Raw genomic sequence first — 12,402 nt, 5'->3', positions numbered from 1 at the left:
TTCCGGTTGTAATCTTGTGCTGGGTTTATTTCATTGTGTTTTTTTGCTGTAGGAGACGTGTGTATTGCTACCTAGAGAGTGCTTTGTATTGACATTTGGGGCAGTTTGGAAAGTTTCCATCCAGAATGTCTATGTAACAGAATCCCCATCTTTCTAATGTCCATATTCTTCTTTTTTCCCCCATCTATTCTTTGTTTTACTCTAGTGTCCCTGCTCCTTTTCAATTTCCATGGTAACAGGCATTTGGGTACAAAAAAAAACAAATAGTGCATGTTCGATCTCACTTTCTGTTCTTACTTTACGGATGTCGTATATTTTGCAGGATCCTCATTTCTCAACGAAGCAGATAATACGAGTGATATGACCTTAAAGGAACACTATAGTCACTTAAATTACTTTAGCTAAATAAAGCAGTTTTAGTGTATAGATCATTCCCCTGCAATTTCACTGCTCAATTCACTGTCATTTAGGAGTTAAATCACTTTGTTTCTGTTTATGCAGCCCTAGCCACACCTCCCCTGGCTATGATTGACAGAGCCTGCATGAAAAAAAAAACTGGTTTCACTTTCAAACAGATGTAATTTACCTTAAATAATTGTATCTCAATCTCTAAATTGAACTTTAATCACATACAGGAGGCTCTTGCAGGGTCTAGCAAGCTGTTAACATAGCAGGGTATAAGAAAATCTTAATTAAACAGAACTTGCAATAAGGAAAGCCTAAATAGGACTCTCTTTACAGGAAGTGTTTATGGAAGGCTGTGCAAGTCACATGCAGGGAGGTGTGACTAGGGTTCATAAGCAAAGGGATTTAACTCCTAAATGGCAGAGGATTGAGCAGTGAGGCTGCAGGGGCATGTTCTATACACCAAAACTGCTTCATTAAGCTAAAGTTGTTCAGGTGACTATAGTGTCCCTTTAAGCTATATGTTCTCACTATGCTTCGATTCAGCATGTTAACTAACCATTTGTTTATTTCTTTTATATTTGACAATTCTTGTTATCGTCCGTTTATTAAATGTGCCACAATTGTGCTGGTCTCAGAGAGGTTTTGTTGGACTGAAGTTTGGATAATGTTGTTTTTTTTTTTTGTTTTTTTATATCCTGACTCCATGATCAGGTCTCAGTATTAGTTCTGTGAGCCTTTATACATTAGGCAATCTATAACTCAACAAGCGATATTGCTGAGTAAATATGGCTGAGATCTGTTCTTTATGGCTAATGTTTTCTATAAAACTATTTTAATTTTTTTATTCAAACGTTTTGTAAAGGACACTCCACTGCCCAAATACAAAATGTAAAATCACCATTTAGTAGACATACCCCCAATGAAAACATGCATACATTTTATTATTCACTTTATTTTTTATTAGAGGTGTATCTAAAAACAATTAGCTGTACATCTCTTGTCCGCAGCCTTTTCTAGCCCTCTCTTTTTAACACCTCCCAGACTTTCTGTGGCTGTCCAATCACAGATTTCCCAATGCAGCTCATTGAGAAGTTTTTGCAAGGCAGGTGCTCTGGGCAAGTGATATCTCTTAAGTTTAGTTAAACAAACCAGACAGCCAGTGTATCAGACAAAGTTAATTTAGAAAAGTGGCAAATTCTATTGAATTCCCTCAATGCACTCTGGAATTTACCTTAAATTTGTGAGCTGTACGTGCTGTACGTAACTGCTGTGTTTTCTTTAAGTGAACAAAATGGATCGCAAGAGTCTGGCGCAAGAGGTGCGTCGATGGGCAATAGAGGAGATGGGCCTTTCAGCGCAGAAGGCACCAAGCGAGGAGATGCTGCAGAGGTGAGTAGAAGTGGTTTGTGTTGTGTGAGCGTTGTTCACAGCTACTTTGTAATTCTATGTTCTACGTTATTGTTTCAGACTCTTCATTGGGCAGTGTGCGGACATATGGAAGTACGTTATACGTCACGTCTTCAGCCAAGGGTGAGCTTACCTTCGGCACCATGGACAAGTGCCTTAATCTGAGATCTAAACTATGTATCTTCTTCCAGGTTATTCATCACTTTACCAGGCATTTAATCATTATCTGCTGTAAGACTTCATCAGTGTATGTGAGCTTTCCGGCTGTGAGAGAGCGGTGTGCATGTTTTATATGTGAAAAATGTCCAAAGTAAACATTCTGTTGCTTTTATGCATAACAACGAACAAAACTACAATCTTTACATTTCATATATTAAAACGGTTACATGGAATGATGCTTTGTGGGTTGCACAGTGCATTCTCCCTTGTGTTTAAAAAAAAAAAAAAAAAAAGAAGAAGAAGAAATTTGTTTGAAATATATAATAATGCATACCAGACTGTGCTAAGGGTTTTTTTTTTTTTTTTTTTTTTTAATGAAATCCTATTGTGTTTTTTGTTTAAATTTAGGACGGTGAAGAAAATAGAAGGGAATCTGTTGTGGTATCCTTGGATCAACTGCTAATGGTCTTCTGGCATGCATTTTTCATAGATAAATTCTTGTTGTTTTAAAACTGGGGCTATTGTGTATTTTTCATTGTCCTCCCTACCCCCACAAAGGTCTGTACCCTAGGATTGTATATGTTCCCCATTGCTGGAATTCCCAGCACATTGTGGGGCTATCGAATAAAAAAGATGGTGTTTAAAATAAAATCTATAATGTTCTTAAATAGTGGCTTGCGTGAAATAACCTGGCTCTAGGGGTGGGGGATTTATTTACAGTTAAAATCCCCAGTAAAATAAATAAATAAAAGTAACCCAATATTCAGATATATCCTGCTACATTCCGATACGCGTTCCTCAATCAATAACCATCTGCTCTGCTTGTGACATCATCTGTTGCGTCCTTATGTGGACGTGTCTAGTGGGTGTGTCCTCTTTCCTTCCGGTCAGTACCAGGGGACCAGAGAAAGCAAAATGACACGCCCACATAATTGTCACTAGCATTTATTTATATTTTTATATTGGGGGGGTGGGGGGGGGGGTAGATCTGTTGAAAACTAGGGCCAAGAAGATTTGAGATGACTTGAGTCAGCAATTGCCTTTCCAGGTGTGGGGTACATGTTCCTGTATTAGATGGCATTGTTTTGTATGACTTCTCCAGTGTTAAATAACCCTCCACTTGTCCTAGTCAGTGTCCGGCCATCTCTTCCTTAACTCTGAGCGCAGGTACCAGCAGCTGCAACAATCAGAGGTAAGTGGTCCCCCGCACCCACCCCTTTATTCTTTCTGCTTGTTTACCATTAAAGAGGTGTTGTGGTTTAGGATATCTGAGCCCTAGTGGTGTGTACGGCTTGATGTTTTGTTTTCTCCATGAATTGGCGTGATGGCACAGTGTGGGCTTTTCTTCCTGTAGATGGGGCCAGGTTAGTAATAGTTAAGTGGGTGGGAACACCATGCTGTGACTTTGTGGTTATGTTGTCTCTGGGATTTTTGCAAAGTGGCAATTTGTATCATCAATGGAAGAGAGCTGTGTTAGCGTTTTACCTGCATTGCCTGGTGGTACTGGCGGGTCTTGCAGTGAGTGCTAGGGGTGGCTGTTGATATTGCTGTGCTCTCTCTGTATAATGGGTAGTTTCACCTCCTTCACTGGGAGATTGACCCTGTTTTTGTTTTTTCCTGTTTAAAGACACAGAGGTCGGCAGAGGAGGAGCAGCGTCTGCGCAGGAAGCAGCTTTGCCAGCAGATACTGGATCTTCGCTCAGAGCTGCAACATCTGCAGGAGCAAATCCGCTGCTCAGAGCAGGAGATCGCCTGCTGCAGTGAGCACATTCTTGTTTCGGGGCAGAGTCATAGGGGAATTAAATTACTATTTAATAAATAATAATATAAGTTCTAGAAGCTTCCATAAGAATTATCCCTTGAAGACCAGTTTTTATTTTTTATTTTTACGCCATTAAAGGGGCATTGTAGGCACTGTAACTGCTTATCTTAATGTATTTTACTATTTGTTTGGTTCAGAGTTGTGCTGTTTTCAATGGTTTAATGACGAATGAAAGTCTCCATCACCTATCCCCAGTGTTGCTGGGATAACGAGGCAGCAATGGGCAGCTGTGATTGGAAGAGAGTGTCAGCTGACACCCTTTCAGCCTATCACAGTACCCATTGCTGGTAAAAATTGGTATGACAAAGGAATTGTTTAATCTTTGCTTTATCCAGTGGGGGCAGAGTTATGGGAAGGGTTAAACTGTTGGAAAATAATTTAGCACTGAATGGAGGGACAGCGCCAGGGGACTCAGGCACTATAACCACTTCAATGAGATGGAATGGGTTAACACTGAATGGAGGGACAGCGCCAGGGGACTCCAGGCACTATAACCACTTCAATGATAAAAAATGGTTAAAGTGCCTACAGTGTTCCTTTAAACTCCAAATGTCATGGCACTTTGCAGGAGATTAAAATGTTTCTTATTTATCTTTTTAGATTTGAGTAGTGAGCGTTCGCAGGATATTTGTCGCCGGGCAATGCTGCTACACGCTTTCAAAGAAAAGAAAGACATTGAAATCGACTTCTTTAACAGCAGTTTTTTCCCATTACTAGTCCGCAATACGCACCTGCAGAACGTCAGCCGGTGAGAGAACCACCCAATGTAAATAGCTGTAACCCGACATGTTTTCCACTTTAAAGGGACATGCATCACTTTGAGAGAACTTTCAAAAGCTGCAGGCTAAAAAAAAAAAAGCAGACAAATATATTTGTTTTTCTTTCATATTTACCTGCTTCTACTTTGTTTTCCACACCCACTCCGGGGGGACTGACCAATCAGTGTCCTATCCCTAGGAATGCTGTATAAGTGCACTGGGCATGGCTGACAGATTAAACATGTGCAGTTGGGAGATATCTTCACCTTGTCACATCCTGACAGAGGGAGCAGAGAATGGAGTTTGATCAGCGTGATCATGCAGAGCAGGCTCTGGTGTCGGTTTCTGTCTCCTGCTGCTGCACAATGATCACCTGTTTCTGTCATTAGCTTTATTATTTTTTTACAACGTGAGCAGCCCGATAATACTCTAACTTAGAAAGAAAAACGAACACAAGAAAGAAAAATAAATCCTAAAGCTAAAAATTTATCCATCTACACCCAGCGAGGGCACCACGCAGACTGAGCTCCGCAGGGCGGGCAAAGGCTTATAAAGCCTTCCCACCCCCTGCAATTTGACTCTAAGCGCTCTGGTTGGTTTAAGCCATCCAATCAGAGTGCTCTGATAGGTAAATAGTGAGCATTACCTGTAAGGCTCACTATTTATAGATTTATTTATTTTTTGTAACTTTTTTTTTATTTTTTTAAATCAGTGAACAGCCACAGGCTACTCACTGTTTAGTAGACATGTCCCTACAGTATAGCGAGTAGGGGCAGATTATTTACTAATACTAAGTAATTTTTACTTCGTATTAGTAAAGTTGGCTGAAAGACCGATTTTAGGTCTTCCAACCTTTTGGTAGATAGCTCCCTAATACCGTGGGAATTAGGGAGCTATCTACTAAGCAACTGCAAGCCACAGCACTGATCAGAATTTCATTCATTCTAATATAATTTCGAACTGAACTAAAAGTACTGAATGTCGTCTTAACATAAATGAACAAATTGTTCTCATTCTGTTAGGTCGGTAGTTTCGCGGGCTTCCTGACTAAATGACAGGACGTTCGGGAAAAGTAAAAGCCGGCATCGCAAGATCACAGAGGAAAGGGTGAGTTTTGTGGGGAAATTTCTGACCCATAGGAAGTGGGTCAGAGCGGTCCCTACTTTGTCTTATGTTTTAAAGAAAACTATATTAGATAGGAAGAAATAAAGAACAGATCCCGAGAGAAGGAGAGAACAGGAATTGTTTGGGGAAAGGTAAGTTCCGCATGGCAGTGCCGCTTTAATATATTTGTTTTAAAGTATTATGAAGTCAAATGATGCATGTCCCTTTAATTGGGTTTAAACTTCACATTCTGTAGCTGCTCTGTTCATACTGTTTAGGTTTCTTTGTTTTTAGGAATAAATTGGAGTGTCATTATATTGAAAGTGTGTAATTCATTCTGCATGGCAAGGAGCAAACTTTGGATTAGGCTTTATTGCAGCTCCCACTTTCTCAGTTAAAGGGGTCTGAGCTGTTGGCTGGACATTGTGAGGTTTGAAGTTTGTGGCCGTACAGAGCTCTGTAAAATGAAGTTGTGCAAAGTATTGTGGTTTTTTTTCGGCAGATCATCTCAGAGACCCGTGCATTTTGGCCCAGCCGATGGTGGGGAAGAGAACAATTTCCACTTGGAGTCTGGAGTCCTGGTATGAATCTATCTACAGTCAGGTCCATAAATATTGGGACATCGACACAATTCTAATCTTTTTGGCTCTATACACCACCACAATGGATTTGAAATGAAATGAACAAGATTTGCTTTAACTGCAGACTTTCAGCTTTAATTTGGTATTTACATCCAAATCAGGTGAACAGTGTAGGAATTACAACAGTTTGTATATGTGCCTCCCACTTTTTAAGGGACCAAAAGTAATGGGACAGATTAACAGTCATGAATCAAACTTTCACTTTTTAATACATGGTTGCAAATCCTTTGCAGTCAATTACAGCCTGAAGTCTGGAATGCAGAGACATCACCAGACGCTGGGTTTCATCCCTGGTGATGCTCTGCCAGGCTCAAATTAAAGCTGGAAGTCTCCAGTTAAAGCACATCGTGTTCATTTCATTTCAAATCCATTGTGTTGGTGTATAGAGCCAAAAAGATTAGAATTGTGTCGCTGTCCCAATATTTATGGACCTGACTGTATGTATCTGTCTATGTATCATATGTCTGTCTATCCACACATACCAATGTTCACTTTAACTGTTTGTACCAGAACGAAGTGCGAGAAACCTGCAATGGCCGGTTTGCCTTCCTGCGCTCTGTTCATGGCGATGCTCTCAGAAATTCAATATTGTGAGTGTTAATTCTCTCTATAGTCTCTTGCTTTTGTCTTTATCCCTTTCATTGATCTAACCATCCTGTCTGCCCTCAGAGACAGAGAAAATGCACTTGACGAGGCACATGAGGTGTGGAAGAGTGAATCACAGGTGAGTGCAGTCAGGGCTGACATCAGAAATGTTTTGAGTCCCAGCAGTTACAGTGTCCCATTAAAGATGCAGGTTTGGTGTATAGATCATGGCCCCTGCAGCGTCACCACTCAGTCCTGACATTTAGTAGTTTAAATCACTTTTTTTCGGCAGCCCTAGTCACACCTCTCCTGGCTATGGCTCACACAGCCTTCTTACATACTCCCTTGATAGTTTTTCTAATTGCACAGTGTTTAAGTATGTCTCATCTAATGCTCTGTTAATCGCATGCTAGCACCTGCAACATCACCCTATGTGTAATTAACGTTCAATTAACAGAGTAGGAGTTAATAACTTCTAAAGTTAACACACTGTGTTGTAAGATCTGATTGAAAAATCAAACCTTTTTTAGTATGCAAGCGGTGTCAGTCACAGCCAGGGGAGGTGTGCATCTAAACACTAAAACTTTCGTGAAGGAAACAAATATTTTGTTTAGTTTTTCTTATTCAAAATGTATTTATTGTAAATTTACAGAAAGTATGGTGCACGCGTGCCCCCAATCATGTCCTGGCAGCTCTAAAACACTATGCTGTAGAAACCACTAATGATCTCCGGAAACTACAGAAATCGTCTGCACGTCCTACGCTTGTCGTTCATATTTCCATCCCAAATAATGACGACGACGATGATGATGACGACGAGGAGGTTAACGATGATGATGTTCAGGCGGTAAAAGATTTTTTGAAAGGATGTCAACAGAGCAGGTGGATTCATATTATCTTATTGTTTGTTTTTGCTGCCTGCCAATGGCCCCACTCCAAAAAAAAAATAATAATAATAAAATGTAGTTGTATTAGTATTTGGATATGTAAGCAATCTTATGGTAAATAGTTCATACATTTTATATGGTTCCTGGCAATTGCACTGGGAAATAGTTATATTTCACTCGTTTACCTATCGGCAGCTAACTTCGGCTGTATAATACGGAAATTGTCTAATCCGTCTCTTCTATTCTCTCTCTCCCTATTACCTCTGGCACAGACAAGAAAATCTACCTTCCTTCCAACGACTATTACAAGTAAGGCGTAGGAGTTTTGTTTATTTACATAATTGTATAATAAATCCATGTTTAGTCACTTCCTTCCCCAGCATGCTAACGTGTTGTTGCAACTTTTTTTTTTTTCTTGTAGACTTTTTTTTATAATTTTGCTGAAACTCCCCAAATGGTTTATACGTAGACCTCATCTTTTTGACAACCATGTTACTGTTCTTGATGTGTTTTGTTCTGTGCCCACAGGAAGGATGGGAAGACTGTGCTAGGGTCACGTCGGACTTGCACCTCGTTCAACATCGTATTGAGAATCTGTCTGAGAGCTTGTCATCTGTGATACAAGAGATACACAAACACCTGTCAGAAGGCGGTGAAATCACTGCTCTTACCAGGTACACAGGAGAAGCATCCTCTGGCACCCTATTTAAATATATAACACATTAAAAGATGGGGAAAGATAGAAGGGAATTCTCAGTTTTTTCCCCCCTCCAGATTAGATGCGGTGTACTACAACAGGGATTTCCTCTAATCTGGATCAGAAAGGCAGGCAGGCAACACCTTTTCAATCCTGTAGACTCCTCCTCCTATAGGTATAAAACCACCTGGAACCCCCAAAACCCCAGTTCTCTGCCTGCCTTCGGCAGGGTAGGATGCACTTTACGTGGACAAGGTGAGTTGGTAGATTCCAGGGAAGGCTCTGTCCTTGGGTATCCTCTGGGCAAATTCTGTCCTTTTTTTGTGGTGGCCAGCGTTCCACCGGGTTTTATACCGCCGAGTGTGGTGCCAGAAATGGCGAAGGTGTGTTGTTCGCAGGTGCACACTAAAGGTGTGCATGCTGGAACGCAATGCATAGGTATAGTTCCATCTAGAGATCGCAGAGCGCTCTGCGCACGTGCGAAGCAATCTCTTATAAATCAAGCACGAAAATTTGAAAAACCATGTGTTCCAGGACCTAAAACTACATTACCCAGCAGCAACTCCCTGCTTGCCAGGTGCTCGCATTCCTGTTGCAGTGTGCTCTCAACTGCCCTCCAGCACATTCCGAGGCCATTAAGGTAAGACTGCTCTAGTTTTCTCCTTAATGTCTCTTGCCTGATTAAATTTCTATTTTATTGTAGATTATATTTAAAAAAAAAAAAAAAAGTTTTTCTTTTCTCTTCCAGTATGTCTAACTTAGAGCAGACAGATAAACCTGGAGAAAAAGGGAAAAGCTTATCCAAAACGAAGCATTTGATGTGTGCCACTTGTTCCCAGCCTTTCACAGACGGCTACAAAAAGAAAACATGTGGCAATTGCTATAAAGATGCTTCAGATGAAGCTAAAAAAGACGGAAGTTTTGTCTCACGTGTCATGGTTCCAGAATGGCCTGCAGCAAAGAAGCTGCTCTGTTATCAGCCCAGTCTGCCGTTCAGTCCAACCATAAGAAAAGAGCCAAACCAGGTTCTCCTCCTTCTAAAAGGAAGAAGTCGGGTTGGGAAATTCCGCAAATGAGCTCTGAATCCTCTTCTGATGAGTAGAGTAATCTTCCAAAGATTGCAGTGCTTCCTCTGGCTAGGAATACTGCTTTCAGGAACAGTATCTATCTGCATAAACTCATCAAGGAAGTCTATATCCTCATGGATTTGGTGAATTCTCCTTCAGGTTTGCAGGAAAAGAGAGCCAAGTATTTTCCTATTCACCCTTCTGTACAGCAGTTGCTTAGAAACTGGAGATTTCCGGCCAAGAAAGCTTTTCTATCTAAGCATTTAAACATACCTGATAAGCAACCATATCCTAAAGTGGATATACCAATAGCATAGCTGGGGAAGAAAGCCACACTGCCTATTGGGGATTCCAGTGGGCTCCAGGATGCGATAGACATACGAGCAGAATCTTACTTAACCCCTTAAGGACACATGACATGTGTGACATGTCATGATTCCCTTTTATTCCAGAAGTTTGGTCCTTAAGGGGTTAAGGAAGCTTTATTCCACTGCAGTGGCCCAGAGTAAGGCTCTCATTTCAGGTTCTTCAGTAGCTAAAGATGATGGCTGGATACTTTGGAGAAAGTTTATGTATGTGAATCCAGAGAGGATCCTGTTAAAACTTTTGAGGAACGTGAAGATGGCTGGGAATTGTTTGGCTGACTCCTTATCAGAAGCAGGGAAATTTTAAGTAAAAATGATGGGGCTCTCTAATGTCACCAGGCGTGCAGTATGGCTCAGAAGTTGGTCAGCTGACTTTGCTTCTAAAAATTAATTGTGTGATCTCCCCTATCAACAAGGTAGACTGTCTGGTTTGCAACTGGATGACCTGCTAAAACGTATGGGGGAAGGTAAGAAAGCCTTGCCTCAACAAAATCAGATGTTCTTACAGAGATTCCTTTCGTAGGGTCTCCTATAAGAAGAATCAAAGGCCATTTTCCTTTCAGGGTAAGGGGAAAAAAAAGAAAAGAAGATTATGACTCCATTCCAGTAGGTGGCAGACTTCTGTTATTCAAAGCAGTATGGCAGCAGACAGTTTGGTCTGGTCAGGGGTTTAAAGAAGTTACAGTGTACAACTTCTCAAATTTCCTCCGTTGTTCAACAATACATTCCCCAGATATTGCATCCGTTCTTCTCCAAGAGGTTTGGGTCTTATGGCAGAAAAATGTGATAGAAATGTTTCCAAAAGGAGAAGAATTCAGAGGTTCTTATTCAAGAATATTTTTGATTAAATAGCCATATGGTACTTTTTTTGTCCAATTCTAGATTTAAATTTCGTAAACCGGTTCGTGCTTTATAAAATATTTCGCATGGAAAAACCTCTTCTCTGCCTCACATAAGTTGACCGGGTTCATGGCTATGTTCCATCTATCTACACATACCCATAGCGGCAAACAGCAGAAGGTTTTTAAGATTTACCATACAAGATCAGGATCAGCTACAACTCCTAAAAGACGTCAGAAGGGCTACCATCACCTTCCAAAAACATGGTTGGATTATAAACCAGGACAAGTCCGCGTTAACCCCATCTGGGTCTCATTTTAGACTCTATTCAAATGAAGATTTTCCTTCCAGAGGAGACGATGAACAAAATAAAGGTCACCATTATCAGCTCACTGTTGTAGTGCACTGCCTCTAATCTGGAGGGAAAAGTTCGAATTTTCTTAAGATTAGAGGCAGTGCACATACTTCTCACCCTATTTATTAAAGGTTATTTGGCTTTTGTATTTTCTGGGGTTTTGGGGGTTTCAGGTGGCTTTATACCTGTATGAGGAGTCTACAGGATTCAAAGTTGGTTGGTTGCCTGCCTGCCTTTCCCATCCAGATTAGAGGAAATCCCTGTTTTAGTGCATTGCTTCTAATTTTATGGAAAAAGAAATTTACGATAAGTAAAATTAGAACTTTCTACTACTAATGCTGCTTAAAAATTTCCTTAAAATTGTGTTGATTGTGAATGTGGGACATGCTTTGTGTGTTTTTTTTTTTTTGTTTTTTTTTGTTTTTTTTAAATCTATTTTTTCGAATTTCCAAAGAACTGCATTTGACGCAGAGCTCCGGGCTGTCCTTCTTCGTGGCTACCGAGATGGCCTTTTGGGTGAATGTCGGGAGCTTCAGGAAGCTGTAATAGAGAAGAAGAATGAAGCAAATGTCGTGCAGAACAAGAAGAAGGAGGTGGAGGAGCAAAGCCAGCTGCTGGTTCGTAAACTATTGCCATTGGCTGGCTGAGCACAATGTACTCATGATATCTGCCGCTGAGAGTAGCCTGTTTGCTTTGTGTCTGCAGGAAAAGAAGCAAGCGTATCTCCAGTCTCTGATTAAAGAAAACTCTAATGCTAGAGCCCACATAAAGCGTATGCATCAGGAGGTAAGAATACCGAGAGCATGAGGGCTCCTAAAACCTGCTTGATAGAAGCCAAGCCAGTTAACGTTATGTGTTTAGAATTCTAGAAACCATTTGATGTTTAGTAAATTAAGCAGAAATGGCACATTTGATGGATTTGCTGCAACACTTCCCTATATTTGCATTTTGTCCGTGAATACATCTGGCTTTAGCCTTGGGCATTCTAAAATGCGAGCTTAAACACTGCATTGTATCTGTGGAGATTGAGATTTTATTCTGTTCAATTTTTATTTTATTTCTTTTTCCTTACTGACTTGACTTTATGATGGAAATCTTAGTATCCCACGTTGACCAAAGTGATTTATGTGGCACTGAATATTGTAGCTCTCTGTACTGACCAGCAGAGGGCACTGACCAACTGAAATCAGGCTATGTACCTGTTGGAATGCAGTCCCTGTCCACTGCAACCAAGCTTTGACACTGACACAAATCCTTTAACCCAGACTAGATTAGTTATGGTGGAGGCTTCGTGTTTTATGCTTTCT

General features: G+C 40.6%; 1 protein-coding gene across 1 annotated transcript in view; it reads left to right on the top strand.

The window, feature by feature from the left end:
* The window catches only part of HAUS5 (HAUS augmin like complex subunit 5), a 32,614-nt gene that overhangs the window by 10,980 nt on the left and 9,232 nt on the right, over window positions 1–12,402 (top strand). Inside the window, exons 2-15 of the mRNA XM_063436779.1 lie at window positions 1,692–1,797; window positions 1,876–1,938; window positions 2,383–2,415; window positions 3,142–3,166; window positions 3,602–3,734; window positions 4,397–4,544; window positions 6,161–6,239; window positions 6,810–6,889; window positions 6,969–7,023; window positions 7,537–7,766; window positions 8,044–8,080; window positions 8,300–8,445; window positions 11,550–11,712; window positions 11,801–11,881. Coding sequence (XP_063292849.1) covers window positions 1,700–1,797; window positions 1,876–1,938; window positions 2,383–2,415; window positions 3,142–3,166; window positions 3,602–3,734; window positions 4,397–4,544; window positions 6,161–6,239; window positions 6,810–6,889; window positions 6,969–7,023; window positions 7,537–7,766; window positions 8,044–8,080; window positions 8,300–8,445; window positions 11,550–11,712; window positions 11,801–11,881 — 1,371 coding nt within the window. The 5' untranslated portion in view covers window positions 1,692–1,699. The remainder of the gene's footprint in view (window positions 1–1,691; window positions 1,798–1,875; window positions 1,939–2,382; window positions 2,416–3,141; window positions 3,167–3,601; window positions 3,735–4,396; window positions 4,545–6,160; window positions 6,240–6,809; window positions 6,890–6,968; window positions 7,024–7,536; window positions 7,767–8,043; window positions 8,081–8,299; window positions 8,446–11,549; window positions 11,713–11,800; window positions 11,882–12,402) is intronic.

This window comes from Pelobates fuscus, chromosome 11 (assembly GCF_036172605.1).
Source record: "Pelobates fuscus isolate aPelFus1 chromosome 11, aPelFus1.pri, whole genome shotgun sequence".
Lineage (NCBI taxonomy): Eukaryota > Metazoa > Chordata > Amphibia > Anura > Pelobatidae > Pelobates > Pelobates fuscus.
Note: the sequence above shows the minus strand (reverse complement) of the source record. Positions and strands in the feature narration are given on the sequence as shown.